This window comes from Cetorhinus maximus, chromosome 8 (genome assembly GCF_964194155.1).
Source record: "Cetorhinus maximus chromosome 8, sCetMax3.hap1.1, whole genome shotgun sequence".
Classification (NCBI taxonomy): Eukaryota; Metazoa; Chordata; class Chondrichthyes; order Lamniformes; family Cetorhinidae; genus Cetorhinus; species Cetorhinus maximus.
Window position 1 is genome coordinate 84185267 of NC_135886.1, and position 20654 is coordinate 84205920.

A 20654-nucleotide genomic window follows, 5' to 3' on the forward strand; every position below is an offset into this window, starting at 1 on the left:
CTTTGGTTACTATGCTGTTCTAGCACTCATCCACAAACTATTTCCTATTCAAGTTTATTTTATCAGCTACTTTGGACATTTCAATGTTTTTTTTTTGAAATGCATGTTTAGTTACAGCTTCCATAAAGGCTGTAACAATTTTATTTTATTTATCTATTTTTTATTCACTTACAGGATGTGGGTGTCGTTGGCTAGGCTAGCATTTATTGTCCATCCCTAATTGCCCTTCTTGAACCACTGCAGTCCATGTGGTGTAGGTACACACAGTGCTGTAAGGGAGGGAGTTCCAGGATTTTGACCCAACGACAGTGAAGGAACGGCGATATTTCCATATCAGTATGGTAAGTGGTTTGGAGGGGAACCTGCAGGTGGTGGTGTTCCCATCTATCTGCTGCCCTTGTCCTTTAAGATGGTGGCGGTCGTGGGTTTGGAAAGAGTTGCCTAAGGAGCCTTGATAGGTTTCTGCAGTGCATCTTGTAGATGGTACACACTCGTCGATGGTAATGGCAATTAATATTTGTGTGAAGGGGTGCCAATCAAGCTGGCTGCTTTGTCCTGGATGGTGTCAAGCTTCTTGAATGCTGTTGGAGCTGTACTCATCCAGGCTAGTGGAGAGTATTCCATCACAATCCTGACTGGTGCCTTGTAGATGGTGGACAGGCTTTGGGGAGTCAGGAGGTGAGTTACTCGCCGCAGGATTCCTAGTCTCTGACCTGCTCTTGTAGCCACAGTATTTATATGGCTAGTACAGTTCAATTCCAGAGACCAATTCAATCTCACAGAGATCAGTTCAACCTCACAGAGATTAGTTCAAGCTTACAGAGATAAGTTCAATTCCAGGGAGGTCAGTTCAATCTCACATGGTTAATGGTAACCCCCAGGATGTTCATAGTGGGGGATTCAGCAATGGTAATTCCATTGAAAGTCAAGGAGCGATGGTTAGATTCTCTCTTGTTGGAGATGGTCATTGCCTGGCACTTGTGTGGTGTGTATGTCACTTGCCACTTGTCAGCCCAAACCTGGATATTGTCCAGGTCTTGCTGTATTTGGACATGGACTGCTTCAGTATCTGAGGAGTCGTGCATGGTGCTGAACATTGTGCAATCAAACAATCCCACTTCTGACCTTATCTAAAAGGGCTTATTTTTCAGTGGTTATAAAACTAGCAAGGCAATTTACATAATGTACTTGAGTTTATAAAGGCCCTGTACTTCTCACTTAATACGCATTACATTATGTTTAGCACTGCCGGTCATTTTAATGAATAAAACCTTCTGTTATGGATTGTAGTCTAACATCACCTGTTAATTCTCCAGAATAATTTAACAAAATGGTCACTTTACGCAAAATAGCAGCAATGCTTCTTGATTTGTAATAAATATAAATCACTCTCTGAGAGTAAGAGATTGTCACTCTTCATTTCTTCTTTCTTGGTTATTCTCTAGAACCAGCCAAACATAAGAAACCTGAATATCTTAGATATGAGTGACATCACTTCCTTACTGACCAATAGTTAACTCAATGCTTTGAAGGCTACTGATTCTGAACAATGTGTAGCCATAAGCTATTCTAATACATATTTTTTTTAAAAAAGCAAAACAGCCACCATATTAGGTACTGGAAATATGTTTATTATTTTGGCATTTCTCGTTCACATTGTAATGTAGAATGCATGGCACAAAAATAATGATCTAAGGATATGCATCGATAACAAGACAACATTCTTTCTTTGCAATTGTCGTCATTGAAATAGTGAGTGCAAACTTTATGCAATCTGATCCCTCAGTATCTATCTTTCTGTTCTTAACCTTTATTATGAAGGCAAACCATTTCAAAGATGAACATTTCTGGTAAAGGTCAGATGAGTTTGCAGGGTAAAAGAACAGATATATAGATGTATATGTTTGTTTTTGCTCTTTTTACCCCAAAACTTTGAAAAACACAGGTCCACTGCTTGATGATACATAAAAATAACTAAAACCTCCTTATTACTGTGCTAGCCTCTCAAAGGTAAGGTTTAAAATTCAAATCTGGCATTCAAAGCATAAAGGCTGTCTGAGATTCCCCAGAACCATTGAAATCTGCATAATCTTACGATCTTTATAATCACATTTGTACCATGAATACTTAAAGTCTCCAGAGAGCACTGCTTCTGACAACAGATAACATGCAACATTTTTTGAAATGCATTATGCAATTCCTGGTGACTTATTTATTCTCAAAAATCATTCAATTTGTTTCTTCTTACCTTCACATTTTAAAAAGAAATCTTAAGCATGATTTATGCTTTTAAGGAATGCATAATATAATTTGACATTTTCCAGCTGAGGTATAGCCTAGTTACAGCTACATGCTTCATTACATGCAACTCCCTATGAGCGGATGAACAGACAAAAATAGCAAAGCTATTTAAATATAAAAAAAGATGAATTCATGCCAGATGTCCATTTTTCCCCTCATTTCAAGACTACTTTTACTGACCAGATGCCAGTTTATGAAGTTGATGGAGTTCCCAAACACATCATATAAAATTAGTAATATATCAATTTTAGGTTATTCTGCTACTCTATGCAATATTTTGCTGCTTGTATTATATCTGTACCTTCGCTAGAGTTGCACTAAAAGATTGCTTTTTCAACATTTAAAATTATACATTTTAAGAATACTATTACTCATGGTTATAATTTTCAACTTATACCACACACAATAACAATATAGACTGGGTATGATAGATGTTTGATGAAAGTATAAATATTTTCAGGAGCTTGAATATTAACTCATGAAATACAAGTAATGGGCAACTTACTATTACAAGTAAATTTAATGAGTAGTGAATGATTCATTGTTACTAATAATACTAAAAAAGCATTAAATATTGCTAATTTTTATTGGGATAATAGAGTAATTAGACTCTTTTAATGGTCCATATATCTAATGTGTCTTGTGACTCTTTGTAAAAGTAATAAGTAAAAATATCTTAAAGATGTATCTGGAATTATGCATTATATTTTTTGTGCAGTCTCAATCCCAAACCCAATGCTGCTGAAATTTACAGCTATCATGATTTTTGTTTCAGTATGATTTGACAAGTCCAATGAGTCCAAACCGACCAACATTTATTGCATTGCAGACTTGATCGTGCTGTTCGTTCCATACAACAAATATATATTAAATGGTGTGTATTTGGTGTTTTCAGCAGTGCTGATCTGATGACCTGCAGTATAGAATCAAAATGGCAATTTCCATCCAATGGCAGACAGTAAATTAGAAGATTTACATTTCATGAATTTGCCAAGCACTACAAAACACAGATAGAAAAAATACAGTGACTCCTCTGAAATATGTGTAAATGAATAAATAGTCTCTGTTCACAATGCTGTCCATGACAAAGGAAATAGTGCCAGACTGTTGAATAACTATAAATTTGTTTCCAGTTCTATGGCCACACATATAATATTGCACTGACATCACTTTCAGCACTCGCATCCAACTCATGGCAGCTATATTAAAAGAGCACAAAAGCAGGGTTTTGATGTACCAACTTGGCCTGTTTGAACAGTATACATTTCAGAGTATAGCAGCTGCTTCTGAAGCTACTGTTAAGATTTAGCAAAATATACATAGCTTTAACAAATATTTCTCATCTAATGAAATATGGGCCCAGATTTGCGCCTCAGGCTCATGAAACACAAGTTGAATCCTTTCCCAAATTCCAAAATGCAAGCCTGCCTCCAAACTCACTTTGCGCCATATTTTTGTGCTGAATTATAAAGGGCGCCATGGCTCCTGACCCCCTGGCTAAATTTGGGGATGCTAGGGAGGGGGGGGGAATCCACCCAGGTGGATGCTAGGGAGGGGGGGGGAATCCACCCAGAGAAAGAATGGCCGCCCCATAGTCTTTTAATGCCCAACTGGCCATTAATAGGCTGGAGGCAGGATTTCCATCCCCTCAGGGGCAGGAAGTCCTGCCTTAAAGGGGCATGGACCTCTCCTGCCGCTGGTTAAATCTTGGTGGTTGGCAGGATGAGGCCCTTTAGCAGGCATTATTTGTCCAGTTAAGGGCCTCAATTGGCCCTGGTGGACAGGCCACCTGATGCCACTCCTGCCGCTGGTATAATAGCAGTAGAGGCAGAGGCAGGTGGGTGGTTGGCAGGCAGGCTGCTCACTGGACTTAATGTTTCCCTTGCCTTCAAAGCCATCAGGGGGAAAGTGTGAAATCCAGCCATTTGTCTCTTGGAGGCCAAGGCAGGTTCTAGGTGCAGGTTGAGAGTCGTGATTCGGTTTAGTCTTAGGTTCGTACCAGGGGAGGTTGAGGACGGAGAGGGTTTCTTCCTGCCCTCTGCCCAATAAAAAGGCAGTTAAAAGGGCCAATGTTAAAGATCTACCCTGAGACCACTGGAGGAGATCTGTGACCCTTGCACTGAATGAAGAGCATAGCACCAGTGCGCAGGAGGTAATGTCAGAGGTAGAGTTGTCTGTGCACAGTTTGTCCCAGAGGGGGAAGGGCAGTCTCAGGGATGTTCTATGGCAGTGCCTCAGCAGTCTCTCTTTGGGACTGAGTATTTGGATCTGCAGCGGAAGATAAGTGGTCATCTGGCTGAGTTCCATGAGGCAATATGAGCTCATGCATTATGAAGAAGGGGTCCATCATGGCCATGACCTTAGCTGTATCTCAGGTTGGAGAATGCATGATGAGCAGCCACGAGAGAGTGCCCAACCTTGAGGTGAGCCCCATTCGGCATCATGTATGTAAGTGTATGTAAGAGGTGCAAGATCTCTTGCGTCGTGGCATTAGCCCCTTGGCAGTAGTGGGAGAGGAACTAGGGTCCAAACAGGTCTATTTCATGGTTGCAGGGGAAGGCAGCTGCGTCCCAACAGTCTACCCCATCCAGCCATCAGGACACCATTGCAATCAAAACAGGAGGGTGAGGGATCCTTGCACAGAGGGGGAATCTGATCATCCTCTGATTCCTCACCCCTCAGCCAGATGCACCATCTGATAACTGGGTCTAAGTTAGGACGGTTGCCCCTGCAGAGATGTGGGTAGCGCAGGGAGGACACCAACACCCTGCACAACGAGGCGATCAGTCATGATCCTCACAGCATATAGCCAGAGAAGTGGGAAGCTTTCCTCTACCTCCTCCAAGGCAACAAGAGGAGCACAATGTTGGAGTGTTCAAGAGTGGAGGACACCCTACCGATTAGAGCACTAATTAGGTTTGTGTTCAGGTAAGTGTTGTGTAGAGTAAGATGAGAAACAGTATATAGTGAAACAGAAAGCTGTATGTGAAAATGCAAAACCATTTACAATATATTCATAAAATGTTTCACTTTATATGTTGTCAAATGTATTCATTTTCACACTTGCCACCTGAGCACAAGCATCTAGTTGGCTTTCATCAATCTGCGCATCTGGGAGCACATATGTTACCAATTCCCTCCTCTGCCTTCCAGGTCAGCCTTTGCACACTTGGAAGCTTCCCATCATGTGAAGCACCGCCTCATCAGTAAATCTTGACCACGAAGTCATCATGCATGGGCTCCTCATTCCGTCAGTGACGTCGCCTGCCTTGTCTCCGGGATCCTTCCTGTGGGCCTTCCTCCTCACTCTCTCCTTCCACCTGCTGCTTCTCATTCGAGGAGAGGCTCCATTCCTTGTCCTCCTTTGGCTCCAGTACCAAACCACTTTTCTTCTCTGTGGCAAGTTATGAAGTATACAGTTTACTACGATAATTCTGGAAAACCAGTAAGGTGTTTATTGTACAGCACCACCAGCCCCCTCCCCACCTCCGAGTGGTCAAGGCATCTAAGCTTCATCTCGAGTAGGCCAGTCGTCCATTCAATTAATGTCCTTGTGTGAAGATGGCTCCCGTTGTACATTCGCTTGGTGTATGGATGTGAGCAGCCACCTTTTCAGAGGATCTCTCTTATCCTCCTGTATCCAGCCATGCACCTGAGAGGGTTGGTCGGAACATTCATGGCAGCCTGGGTTCCCTAAAAATGAATGAATTGTGGTAACTGCCACAGTAACAGGTGCACATACAGAAACCTCTTGTGGTGGTCATAGAGGAGTTGAACGTTTAATGAGTGGTACCCCTTTCAGCTAAAGCGTTGGTCCGCATTCTGGGTGGGAGCTCTTAGCATCACATGCATCCAGTTGACCATGCTCACACTGGGGGAAAACCAGCAACTGAGGCATAACTTGTCACCCTCTTTGTTTGACTTGGAGCACCCCAGACAAGATAAATTGGCCAACCCTAGTGAAAAGGGCAACAGTGACTTTTTGGATGCAACTGTGTGCTACCGACTGTCATATTTTATATTGTCGATGCTTTGTTAAGGAGATGTGATTGCCACAGTAATGCTGATTTAACAAGATAAAACTAGGAGGGGAGAATCCAGCGCCACTGGCACATCATGATGAACAGCCACTTCCATAATGCTTTTCCTGTTTGGGTCCCATGAATTCTGGTCCTTCAACTGGGATTTTCTTTTCCTTGATGACTTTCTTCACACACTCCTGGTACCGTTTAAGGAGCTCACTGCATGGATCTGCACTCTATTCTCCCTTCAAAAACTTCTCAGCGAACCAGCAATGAAGGACAGGCTGGCTTCAGCTTGAAATGAGCTGCTGGCAAAAAGTTCAGGGCTGTGTTGACCTTCAATGCCACTGAGTGTGTATGCCTCTGACTGCAGGTCTTCTTTCAGGATGCAAAGCTCAGGTATCACCTCTTGGGGTAGAAGGAGCCTCCTCCGGCATTGCCTCTTACTCATGTTCATGTAAGTAGGCCCTTTTGGGTGGTACTGCCTCAGACTTTGATGCCTCCTTCTTGTGGGTTACTTGGTGTCTTGGTTCCTCCCATCTTTGGATCTGTGCACATGGTGAATGAGGCACTTCAGGCTGCTGCTGCTGCACCCATGACAAAAGGAAGAATTCTAAAGGGGGTACATGACTGTTGAAGGTTCTGAGGCTGTAATGGAGATGTGTTGCTGGCAGATCTGCAGCTGTGCTGGGTGTGGCCTGTAGAGATTCCTCCATGCATTCACCCCTCCCTGGCAGAGAATCCCTTGGGTGGCAGACAAGTGTTAGCGTTGTAAAAGTTGAAGAACACACTGCAACAAAGTTGCTCCATACCAATCCCACACTCTTCTTGACCTGCCAGAAGTGATCATGACTCGGTTGAGGAGATGTGTTTTTTTAAGGTTCGCAAAACGCACAACAGCATATGAAAATAGCATGCGTTAAGGAAAACAAATTTGCTGCACCTTTTATAATGGCATCTCTGACATGAGTGGACATGGGATGGGGTCATGACCCAAGTCCTTCCCGACCCACGAAAAGGCCACACAAAAGAAAGGGAGAGGGAATTTGGTTTTGCAGGCAAAATTTAAAGATTTCAGGGCTCCCGATCACATTCTCGCCTCCATCAGGAGACACAAGTCCAACTCATGGATTCTATTAATATAGATTCTGCATGCTGCAAATAATTGCAATACCTATTGTGGCCACTGCAAATGAAGTTCAAATGAAGGGTCTCCAATCAAAAAATTAAACTGTTTTAGCTCTGGAGCCTAGACAGGATAAATACGAAATTGTACCACTTCCCTCCCTCCACTAAAAAATAGTTCGAGACTTGTGATAAAGAAAAGCATAGAAAATATTTGGAGGCATCCTGTATCTTTGGAAATAGGCACTACTTAGTAAGGGGTAAGATTACTTATTTGTCCATTTTTTATATGTTGGCTTTGGGCTTATTACAGATGCTGATGGACCTGACATGCATTTCTAATTTCAGTTTTTATGACAGCTTCTTAGCATTCACAGCTGCTTTTTTGTTTTTTTTTTTAACCTCCATCGCAAATACCAGCACTGCCCTCAAATCTACTTCCATTTTCAATTAATACCTGCAAATTTAGTTAATCCCCTTTCAGACACGGTGCAAAATATTTTTTTTATAACAGTTCCCTGAACAGTTATACATCCGTCAAATATTTGAGGTGCTATCAGTCTTAAGATTGTCACATTAAATTACAGTGTGATGGGAAAAATATACAACTGCCAAAAGCCATTTTACATGGATATAAAGCACACAAAAGCACCCTTTTGTAAGCTTATAATTATCAATAAAATAGCAGTATTCAAAAAAGGTACAAATTTTGAACTTGTGATATAAATAAAATGCTTAGTGGGAAACTGTGGAATGCTATTCTTATCCCACTCATAAGCAAGGCTTTCACACTTCATTCACATTCATGGATTATGGATTAAAATGGTGTTCAAGTTTCTATTGAAAACTCTCTTTGTGCTAAACAGTGGTTAACAGTTGATATGGCATGCTGAATCTGATGGTTTTCCACTGAAAGACCCAATTAACTTTATTTTAAAAAATAGCAACTAAAAAAATAGCAATAGCATTGCAGAGAGAAGTATGTACAATAACTGACATGTCTTGTAAGGTTTTTAATTGTGCTGCTCTCAATTTACCCAATTTTTATGACTGCTCAGTGGATTTATGCAATCTCTAAAATTCAACATATGCCAACATGCCTCATATCCCAGCCAGCACAATGGCAAAGCAACCTGTTCTCAGGGCTTTGCAATTTTCTTTTTGAGTCAGTCACTAGTAAGTACACAAAAGTGGCCTGCTGTGACTTATCAGCTGACATTTGCCCCTTTCCTGTTTGGCATTTCCTCTGAAGGTTTGGCTGAGACAAAAGAGTTTGTTGTAAGTGGAAACTGCAAGTGCTGTTGAGTGTGGTTTGCTCTTCAGCCCTTTTCTCCCTTGCCCATTCCTCCAGTAAACTCTACAGTCTAGCATCTTCGCCTGGCATCCTGCTGAAGCTATCAATGATGACCCATAGAGACCATGATTCAAATTTGTGACTTCCTGATTGGGATCGCACTGATCAACTGCTTAAATTCTTTTGTTTAGGGTTAATTATCCATTTTTATTCCTATTGTACATTACTTTAACTCCATTGAAGAAGAAGAGAGCTTGGCAAATTATACCAAAACAAACAATTGGTTAGAGGGAAGCAAGCACAGCACAATTGCAACAGAATGCTATTTTGTTGCCCATACATACAGAATGTCCACACAAAACCCCATCTCAACTACAATTTTGGCCGAGACAATTACCAGAGAGATGATCAGATCTATTTACAGCAAGATTAAAAGCAGCATCAGCAGTAAGCTCAGCCAGGGTACAGTGTATATTGTGCGAAAACTTGAAAGAAAATGTATTAAGGTCTGAGACTATGGGCTGGATTTAATGCAGCCTGTCATGGTGGGAAACATGACGACCGGGCCTACTTAATCACACGACAGGCCATACGTCAGTCTCCTGGCGGTAGGGAAACCTCCCGCAGTCAAGTTCGAGGCGGGAATGGGCCCGAGGGGAAACTCACTCATATTGAGATGTCAATTAGCCTCAAAATTGAGCCAATTGACACCAATTATCCCTCCAGAGCCCACCAGAATTTATTGGTGGTTCAGGGATTAAATACGAGTGGCAAGGCTTTCATTTGCCTGTCATCTTTGCCTGCAGCCCTCTGGGAGGTTGAGGGGGGCATCCCTCTTTCAAAGGTACTTAGTGCCTGATTAGTGCCAATGGACTTGACATTGGGTAGGGGTTGCCGCTGAAAGCCACCCTTCTGCCTTTGCTTCTGACCACTCCTGCCCCCTTCTTCCACAGCCCCCTCCCTGCCCTCACTCGAGTCCAGGGGTCCAATGATGATCTCTGGTGAAGACCGTGGAGCACCACTGGCAGCAGCCACCTCTGCCGGTGGCACTGTCAGCAATGGAGAGCTGTCAGCTTCTGACTGGCCAGCAGCTCTCGCTGGGTGGGATTTCCACCCCTAGGGTCCCAAATCACAGGAAATGCCTGTGCTGGCCAGTTAAGTGCCCAACAAGCACTTCATTTGCTCAGGCCTTCCCTTGAGAAGCAACATGGATTTCCTACTGGTTGTCCAACTAGTGGACTGAATACAAGTCTGTTACATTAAATTCCGCCCCATGTTTCCAATATCCAGTGCATGTTTATATATAAGATTTCATTGAAAAAAATATTTAAAGCCAGCGTTTAACTGACTGCTAAAATCATGGGAGTCTTATTCATTTTAAGCCAGTAACCATGGAGTAGTAATAATCCTGTATTAGTAACTGACTAAAATAAAAACAAAAAATTATATAAACACTGAGCAAGCCAGGCAGCATCGGAGGTAGCTCTACAGATCCTGCCCAGCTTGCCGAGTGTTTCCAGCATTTTCTGTTTTTATTTCAGATTTCCAGCATCAACAGCATTTTATTTATGTTTTAGTAATTGATTGGTTTGACAGTAACTACAGCAAATACTAGTACTAAACCAGTCGCATGCACAACACAGTACCAGTTCCACGGTGCACATTAGTAGGAAGTTGCTCTATCTTGATTAATTTAATTTATTGACAAAAGCTGTTGCCTCCAAGGAATATTTGAATTGAAAGTTAAAAGGGGTGGCTGTTTAAGGCAGCCAGAAAAACATGCTTCACTACATTAGAACATTTGTCACTATATCACCTACTTCACCAATCTGGTAAATCAGGAGTGACACTCCCAGTGTCTCTGGGAGTTACCTATCCACAACAATGTTTTTGGGACTGATGTAAAATAGTCAAAGCTGACCTGCAAAACCTTTATTGGAGAGTTTTTACAAAATGTAGGAGTCACTACCTTCATCAGATTAACATTATTAAACAAAAGCTTCAAGTTATCAGTCCCTTTGAGAAAACGAATGTCACTTGTACTATTAAAATGGGAGAAGTTGACAAACGGTGAAGAGAGGTTGAGCAATAAACTCAGTTATGTGCATTTTGAAATAATTATTTAGTTATTTGACCTATACATCAGAAATATCTACACCATTAGGTCAAACCGTGCAACTTTTACTGAAGATTTACATTGATCCAGCATCAAATATGCATTATGATGTTGTACATCCAAAACTAAGCATTTATTTCTTTACTATAAACTATTTCCTTGTACCTTTTCAACAATGGCCACTTTTCACATGGAGTGTAGGTGTTAAAGACTTTTCATGTTAGGGTTGCATTTGTATGTACTAATGTTGGTATTCCACTTGCATATACTCCATGCAGACAGCCTCAAACCAAATGATGTGCCCACATTCATCTGATATTCATTCTCACTTCCCAGTAATCAAATATAAACTTACTTTTGTGACAGAAATACCAGCCATATTGAAATTAAATATGCAGCACACACATATTAGGCATATACCAAAATAAGTTTTTGACATCATTCCATAAAAGAGAACAAAAAATGACATTTTCAGCATAAACTATAGAAATGTTCTACAGAATTCTAAATTGTAACAAATTCCACCATTTGCAAGTTATCTTGCGCTAAGGAGAATCTTGAATTCTATGACCCTGGAGCAAGCTTACAGGTGAGCTTTATAGCTTTGTGACATGCACTTCGGATGAAAGTTGGGCAGGATGGTCTGGCTGTCAACTGCTCTATTGCGACTCGAAGTTCATAAAACAATGTCCTGTTAATAAAGAGTAGAAATCCAGTTAGCTTCTGCAAATCACAACAGGTTACATTTTGCTGTGGAAGACAATGTATTCAGAGCATGGTAATAAATCAAAGGTCTGCCCATTTTATATTGAACGGTTCTCCTGTCTACTCACAAGTCTGTTCAACTGGCTAATATAGAATGGCACTTGAGTTGTGCTGATTAAATTAATGTAGGAAAATTAAAATATTTAATAAATCACCACACGGCATCCTCTTGGTATATTATTGACTAGTGCAAAGATTTATGATCTCACTCACACAGTCACACTACCAATGATCAGATGTTGTAACAGATTTCCATTTATGATAATAACTTACATTATAAAGTTATTTATCATAAAACAGGGCCCCTGAGGTCATGCGTTGTACATGTATCGGTTGATGGGCAAAATCAAACATTGTATAATACATTTATCCACTTCCCAAGATGTTCCATGCTGCAAAGCCTGAAGCATTTGGCTGTACCTCAAACTTTAACCTGGCTTCTTTGCCCAATTATAACATAAAACAAGCTGGAATGTTGCATGCAACAAAAGTAAGTAGCTGACAGAGCTACTGATGGGGGAATGGGAAGGCTGTGGCATGGTGGTATTGTCACTGGACTAGTATTCAAGAGATCCAGTGTAATGCTCTGGGGTACAAGGGTTCGAATCCCATCACGGCAGATGGTGAAATTTGAATCCAATAAAAATCTGGAATTAAAAGTCTGATGGTGACTACGAAAACATTGCTGTTTGGTGCAAAAACCCATCTGGTCCACTAATGTCCTTTAGGGAAGGAAATCTGTTATCCTTACCTGGTCTGGCCTACGTGTGACTCCAGACCCACAGCAATGTGGTTGACTCTTAAATGCCCTCTGAATAAGGGCACTTAGGGATGGGGCAATAAATGCTGGCCTAGCCAGTGACACCCACATCCTATGAATGAATAAAAAAAAGTGGCTATATGAATTTAATCAATTTAACAAGTTAGGATATTGTATATGAGGTTGGAATCAAGGTGATCATTCAACTTTGATTCTCCTTCTCCATTTGAATGACCCAATTTTGGCCCTGTTGCTATGAAGGAAAACAGAGGGAGAAACAGCACTAGGTTGTGCACTCTTCCGGTTGGCTGGACTGTAAATTTGTTGTGGGAACTGGGAGTTGTCGGAACTATACAGAGAAAAAAAATCAATGTACCAACTTCATGAAAATCAAAGGAAGGATAAATGGTAGATGCCATTTTTTGTGAAGCTAACAGCAGTGTGGCATAAATTGTCCAGCAACTTGTGGCAATTCACAATTCATCGGGTATCTCCTCCTTGCCACAAGCTGCTGGTTAATTTGTCCATTAGTAATGACATGTGTCATTCACACGCACAGGCATGTGAATTCACATGCACCGGCATTTTATCGGCAAACCCCCAGAAACTGTCAGTTTCATATCTTGCAAAGAGTGAACAGGTAATTGTGCAGTGTATTCAATTTGCAATGGTTGAAGTACAAGTCCAAAATTCCTCACATGGTGTATCACAACTGGCATAAGGAAGGGATAAGTGAAAAGAACATAATTAGAGCGACAGTGATCCCATTGAGCACCTTATACAAGACAATGAAAGAACAGTACTACCAGATGGTCAGGAGCAAGTTGCCTGCCTGTCCCTATGGCTCAAGATGATGTGTAGTTTGAAGAGACTAGCAGAAAGGATGCACAATATTCTAATTTTTAAAAAAACTTTCAGCGTAACAGATTTACATTCATGGAAGTTTCTTATTCTGTCATAATGTAGTAAGAATGTTGATGGTAGAGGGAACATAGGAATACATGGTTTCTAAAACAACAACAGTGATGCAGAGAGGCTATGTGGGGGTTAAAGCAATGAGGAGAGTGTTCCATCTGTTCATTTGAAAATTTAATATTAAATTCTTTCACTGCCAATTTAATATGAAAACACAAATCATGTAGATTTTAATGTAGAATTAACCTTATCTGTCTCACCACACAAGTCCAAGAAAATCATGAGTATATGCAATATGAAAAACAGAATTGTTATAAAAATACAGACACTCTCATCTGATGTTCAATACATTTACTTCCATTAATGGATTTATTTTATTACCAGTGCCCCTACTCCCTGCTATATTAACACTCAGAATTTTCAATGTCAACAAACACATTAATGGTGCTTGCATTTAGAATGCAATCAAAGGATTCATTGCTCCATGACAGCTTCAATCAATAAAGCAGTGGATACAAGAAAAGCAGCTAGATGAAGGTACATTTATGTTTATAATTTTGAAACTGCCTGTGCATGCATGTAAACATAGTGACTGAGTTTCCAAAATGAGTGCTAGAATAAAATCAGAATGCAAAATTAAGAATAAAAGTCACTGAATGCATCTCAGTGGTATCTAAGTAAGAACTTGTGTGACATCAATCATTTTTATACAACAGAAATTAAAACTGATCTTTTACTGAATTAAACCACATATATTCCATTCCTCAGCTTTTCCTAGAATACTGTAGTTTCCATTCACTAAATTTTCCACCGTGTTCTCTTCCAGGTTTTAAAATAGCGACTAAATTAAGCCAAGATTGGGCAGATTGAAAAGAAGGGCAAGGGCATTATGAATACACCCGCTGAACATGAAAGTAGATGCCAACATACTGGAATGGTTCCAGGACATTGTTTGAGGACTACCTTTGACTGGAATGTAGTACCTGAATAGCAGTGATGCTATTTTGCCATGAACATACTACGATTGATGAGATGCAGTTGCCCCTTCATTTCGAGCACTACAAAAATAACTAATAACAACTACTTTTTAGTGAATAATCATGGTGCTGAGAGTTCTGTCAGGCTTGGAAAGCTGCCAGTGTGCTACCTACAGCAGGAGCTTCTTCTTGTGCTGTTAAAAACAATAATTTGATTTTTGGAACCAAAAACATTTTCCGGTATAAAAATAAATATTATGATAATTATATTCATAAGCCTGGCAAAGAAAAAATGGGGTTACTCCAGTTTCAACTGTAGAGTTAATGACAAAAACTTTTATTTAGCCAACAGCGTATTGACAATGCTAGTGTTTCATTATATGCATTTTCCTATTTTGGCCTTCGGTGCTAAAAACAATGTTATCTGGTTTCACTTGCCAAGTTGTGAAGGAAGGCTGTTCAGAAGTTCTGCTGGCAGATGACCTCATGGGGCTTCAGGCATTCTTTGCATATCATCAGCTATCAACTGCACTGATGGGCAATGGTCAGATGCTGTGCAGCTTAAACCAAAGACTTGTCTTAATCCCTGTTCTGTGACATGATTAATGAGATGGAATTCCCATTCTGGGCTTCCTACCAATCAATAGGCAGATGGGCAGCAGTAGATGCAGACACTCAAAGCAACAAGACAGTAGGAGCTGCTGAAGCCCTTGATAATTTCAGCTCAGGCAATTGGGTTAGAAAGAATTTTTTTGACATTTAATGAAAATTTGATTGCACCCTAGGCTATTGTATAATTCTGATTGGCTGACAAGGTGCATCAGTACACATTACACACAACATTGACTTTGGTTCCATTCGTAGGGACTCAATTCTATTAGTTTTGACAGTTGAGTTCCTACACCTATGTAGTTTTATACATTATATTTTCTCTTTACTTTGGTTAATAGGAGATAACATTAATTTCAAATAATTTCTAAGAGAGGCTTGGCATATTGGTACTGAATCAAAAAAATGCTTCCAAGTACTAATCCTGCACTGACAAACATGTGCATTTTCAATGTACAGTTTTTACTCTTCTGCAATTCAAAATTAGATCAACTGAGCGCAGGGACAGGGATAGTGAAACATCACAATGACTATATCAATAAAACAAAAAGGAACAAGACATTTTAACTAGTGGTCATGCATTGCTACCTATCACAAATATGAACTCAAAAGTAAAAGATTTGTTTTAATATGTTGTGGATAAGAAAGTAACAACTGAAATTTTACAAAGCTGCTCAGTGCATTCTTCTGCATGTATACTTAAAATGCAAACTAATTAAAAGCAAATGAAACTTCAAAAAAATTCTGGCAAATACATTTTAGAGGCTATTAACATAATTTGAGCTGATACAGTACATGGTTGTTAGTTAGCTCAGTTGGCTAGATTGCTAGAGTGTGATGCAGAATGATGCCAACGGTGCAGGCTCAATCCCTGTACTGGCTGTGGTAGCTCATGGTGGCCTCCTCTCCTTGCCCCTAGCTTGTGGAGTGGTGCCCCTCAAGCTATATATAAACTGTCTCTAATGGAGAGAGATGACGGATAGTCCTTTATGGACTATGGCTAATTACTTGATATGGTACATAACAGGTGAACAGGGCACATATCTTCATCACACTTCATCATCAGTATATTAACTCAATGTTATTACAATTACGCAGCTCTTCCTCGAGGCTTTTCCCTGCCTGGTTGATGCTCTGTGACTACAAAGTTGAAACAAGAAATCTTAGAAACCAAGGAGGCTACAGGCCAACCCATATCCAACAACTTGCTCTGAAAACTCTGCTCACAGTTTGACAGGTGTGACAAATTGCACCACAGCAGCTGATACAATTCATAATATTCTAAAACAATCAACAAAAATTCTAAATAAAACAACCCACAACATTCTAAAAAAAAGTCAATTCACCCTATACCTCAATGTTAAATGATCCTTAAAATATTTCAGGATCCAAATCTGGATCTCCATCTTTGCCAAAATCTAATCAGTTCTTCCGTGGGCCATACCCAATCTGTGTACCAGGTTTTGTTGAAATACGTCGATTCGTTTTTGAGATATATCGTGTTTACAAACAAACTAACAGGGGTGAAAAGATCACAACTGCACACTTTCAGTGATAGAGGTAATAAATTACTTCAATCACTGATCAAACATTAACTGTTGTAAACCAGAATCCTTCAAATGAAGACAACTCAAATTAATTTAAGAATATATTTTTTCTTTAAATGGGAACATGCCACTCAGGATTTCAAAATTATGAAGTGTTTTGATATTATAAATAAGAAAAAAAATATTTTCACTAGTCAGTGTGTCAGTAACCAGAGGCATAAATTTAAGAGCACAATCAAAAGAACAAAGGACAAGGTTGTGAGTTTTTAAAAAAAATGCAGGAAATTTAATGCCCTATCAGCAACGGTGATGGATGCGGAATCTATAAAACGTTTTAAAGGGAAGTGGATATTCACAAAGAAAACTTTGAAAGGATATGGAAAACAGCAGGGTTACGGGAGAAAGTGGATAGTTCTTTCAGAGAGCCACCACAGGGGCAATGGGCCGAATGGCTTCCTTCTGTGCTGTAAAGTTTGGGCCAAGGTTTTACAGTGATAATGACAGAGAAGCTGTCTGCATTCGCCCTCACAATGGGCATAATTTTTGGCGTGCGGGCGCGCGCCCGACATGTCCAACCAAGAAATGAAGTGCGTTGACGTCGGCCAAGCGTGGGTGCGATATTTCGCTAGGCGGGTGTGTGATGAAGATGGAGGCATGCCCGCCATTAATTAACTGGCCAGTTAAGGCCCTTGAGGCACCAATTGTCTCAGAGTTTGCGTGGCCTGTGCAATTTTCAGGCCATCGCATGGGCTAAATGGGCAGGTGGGCAGGCCATATTTTCAAAAACCTCATCCATGGGTGGGATAAGAGGGGTGAGTGCACTTGTTAATGCGAGTAGTTTCTACTTTAGCTTATAACTTGCTGCCGCTTGCTTGTGTGAACAGGGCATCTTCATTTCGCTTCAGAGCTGCTTTGACAGAAATAAGAGTCTTCAGTTCAGGACTCAGTGTTGTTTTCCAGGCACTCAGAGGATTGATGACACTTGGGCCCTTCCAGGTATCAGGCAGCCTTCCCTTATCCTGGGAATGAGGGTTGTGGTCTCTGCTGGAGGCACCTCCTCTGAGGAGGGAGGGCCAGAAAGGGGAGGAGGCCAGGTATCTCTATTCAGCCTCCAGGGGAGTGACCTGTGGGTGGGAGAGGTGCAGGCACAAGGGGTACAGGGCCAACAGGAAGCCCAAGGCGGAAGGGGCCGCAGAAGACGCTTGCTGCCAGGGTTTACAGGCGGTGATACAGCTACCTCAATATGTCTGACGTGCAATGCCGAAGGAGGCTCTGCCTCTCAAGGGAGAGGGTGACCTCCATCTGTCAGAGGATCGGCCTTGGGATCAGCTCTGACTGTGTGGGTGGACACCCCATGCCAGTTGCTCTAAAGGTTACGGTGCTCAACTTCTATGCCTCCGTCTCTTTCCAGGGGACAGTGGATGATCTTTGTAGAGTCTCCCATTCAGCTGTCCACAGTTGTGTCAAGCTAGTGACAGACGCTCTGTTCAGGCGAGCATTGGCTTTCATTCACTACAGTATGGATGAGGCCAGCCAGGCAGAGCGAGCCAGAGGCTTTGCAGCAATTGCTGGGTTCCCCCGCGTCGAGGGTGCAAATGACTGCACACATGTGGCCATCAAGGCGCCAGCAGGCGAGCCCGGTGCCTTCGTCAACAGGAAGGGCTTCCACTCCATGAACGTGCAGCTAGTGTGAGATCACAGGATGCAGATTCTGCTAGTCTGTGCAAGGTACCCAGGCAGTTCCCATGACGTTAACATCCTGAGACACTCCCAGGTGCCGAGGCTCTTCAGTGCTCCAACCTGGCTGGATGGATGGCTGCTGGGTGACAAGGGCTATCCCCTCAAAGGTGGCTCATGACGCCTCTCTGCCATCCAAGAACAGAGGCCGAGCAGCGGTACAACAGGAGCCACGGCACCACAAGGGCGGTGGCAGAGAGAGCCACAGTTCTTCTCAGGATGCGTTTCCGATGCCTGGACCGTCCAGGGGGCACACTCCAATATCCCCCAGATCGTGTGGTTGCATGCTGCGCTCTCCACAATCTGGCACTGGAAAGGGGGGACACAGTGGAGGAAGAAGATCTTGACGCAGCTGCTCAGGCAATAGACAATGAGTCCAGTAGTGAGTCCAAGGACGAGCACGGTCAGGATAACGCTGAGGGCGTAGAAGCTGACCTGGGCAACCTCCTTGGAGGCAGGGACACCCCGGACGCTTTGATCCAACGCTCCTTCAGCTAGCCTACCAAATAAGAACAACCAACACCACATGCCAGGGCTGCCGGCTCCATACTCGATCCCGAACAGGAACATTTACTTATTCAACAACATGCACTATGTGCCATTTCAATAAAGTTTAATGAGAAACATTTCATTCATAACATTATGGGTTCCCCTGCAGAACAAATGAAGCACCCAGAGGCTTGTTACACAAAAACACATTTAATGATATGGTGCCTGCCATAAAGTTAACAAATAAAATTCAAGGTGTTCTCCCTCACACCAATTAAGAATTAAATTAAAAGTGAGGTAAACAAATATCACCCATGCTCAGGCCATGTTGTGATTAAGGAGCTTTAAGTTTGCGCTTGCGGGTGCTATGTCTAGGTGCACTCCCTCGCTGGCACCAGCATTGGAGACAGCCTGGTCACTTTGCTGTCCTGTTGGCCTTGATGACTTTGGCGGGGGCCTTCTGGCCCATGGAGCCTGTGCTGGCCCTGCCTGGGAGGGAGTGGCCAGTGCCACGGCTGACTCCTCCCCAATCACCGCAGCCTCATCAGATGCCACAGTCACTGGCAGAGGGGCGAAGGAGCTGCTGCCCTCATCCGGAGTACCCTGAGAGGAGCCCGCAGAGACGACAGGCAGCTCATGTGCTAATGTGAGGTCGCTCTGGATCTCCTTGCTCACCATTGATGGATGGGCACCTAGCTGGGATACTGGGTGCCCCATCCATCTCCCATACTGACAGTGACCACCTGAGGTCATTGCTTGTGTGAGGGCTTGCAGGTCCGAGCGCATCCCCAGTCGCCACTCTCTCCATGGAGGAGACATTGTGCTCCGACATGAGGGACATTGCATTGCTCACGCTCCACAAGGACTCCTCTGCAATGGAGAACATGGCATGCATTCCCTCATGTATCTCCGCCAGATCTTCCCGCACTCCCTGCTGACTGTCCAGCATCTGCTGTCTCAGGGACTACTCCAGAGACTCATTATCAGCAACCGACTGAGCATTGTCCAGGGCCCCAGCATTCCTCCGACTGCCGGTGCCCTGGGCACTCTCTGCCTCCGCCTGCACCTCAAGCGAGTGTGAAGTTCCCTCACCAATGTGCTCCATGATACTAGCCGCTGATCTAATGCCCACCGAGGTGCTGGTATCTGTGCTGATGCCTACTTGGCAGAGACGGTGTGACGCAGGTGCGTTCTGTTGGGTGCCGTCCTCTGGGGTCAGTGGTAGGCCTTCAGACTCCTCACCACGATGGGCTGCTGGTGAGCCTGAAAGAAAGAACAAGGACATGTCATTAGTTGAAGTCATTACACTGTTACTGTGCATGCCTGGCACCCGGATGAGACAGAGATATGCATTAGGGTGCCCTCGACTTTCCATTATCAATGGGGATTACAGGTTCGAGGCTCACATCAATATAGGGGCTACATTGGAATGGTTGCAATGAAAACATTCTGACCTCAGTGCACTGCACTCTTAACACCCTGTGGCACCCCAACCTCATCACGGCTGGTTGACCTAGGTGCATGGCGCCTCTCCAGCTCCATGGCCTCCTGCTCAAATTGGGTCAAGATGAGTGGGTGGGGCGGTCCCCCACCAGTCAGAACCTCTCGGCATTGTTGTAGGATGTTTCCTCCTGAAAGGAGAGAGGAGCACTGATTAGTCCACCCTGTACCTGCATTGCCATTGCAACCTGGCCAACCCCACCTGAAGAATACCTCGCAGAGCTTAGCCGATTCATTGTCTTGGAGCCTCAAGACACTCAGTCCAAGCAGCCAGGGCTCACTCCCTTGCCCAGATGCTTCCTCTTTGACATTTGCCACTTACACTGTAAGACCTGTGAGGTCTAAGGTGGAGATGAGCAGCCCTTAACTGCTGTGCTAAGTGACCCATGCCAAAACGATACTCACCCTTCCCGATCACAGGAGATTGTTGAAGCGCTTCCGGCACTGCACCCATGTACGTGTCACCACATCAAGGCTGCTGACCCTGGATGCCACCT

The 20654-nt window shown here is 42.8% G+C and overlaps 1 protein-coding gene across 8 annotated transcripts in view; it reads right to left on the minus strand.

The window, feature by feature from the left end:
• Positions 1-1610: 1610 nt before the first annotated feature.
• The window catches only part of LOC144683805 (transmembrane protein 33-like), a 201799-nt gene continuing 182755 nt past the window's right edge, over positions 1611-20654 (minus strand). For 5 of the 8 annotated variants that reach the window (XM_078547224.1, XM_078547220.1, XM_078547221.1 and 2 more), the window contains 2 exons: positions 11446-11549; positions 1611-7067 (listed from right to left, as the gene is read on the minus strand). In XM_078547224.1, the coding sequence (XP_078403350.1) occupies positions 6937-7067; positions 11446-11549 (235 nt within the window). In that variant the 3' untranslated portion in view covers positions 1611-6936. Of the gene's footprint in view, positions 11550-20654 lie in introns of all 8 variants that reach the window. The other 3 variants (XM_078547227.1, XM_078547226.1, XR_013577338.1) reach the window with 2 other exon arrangements.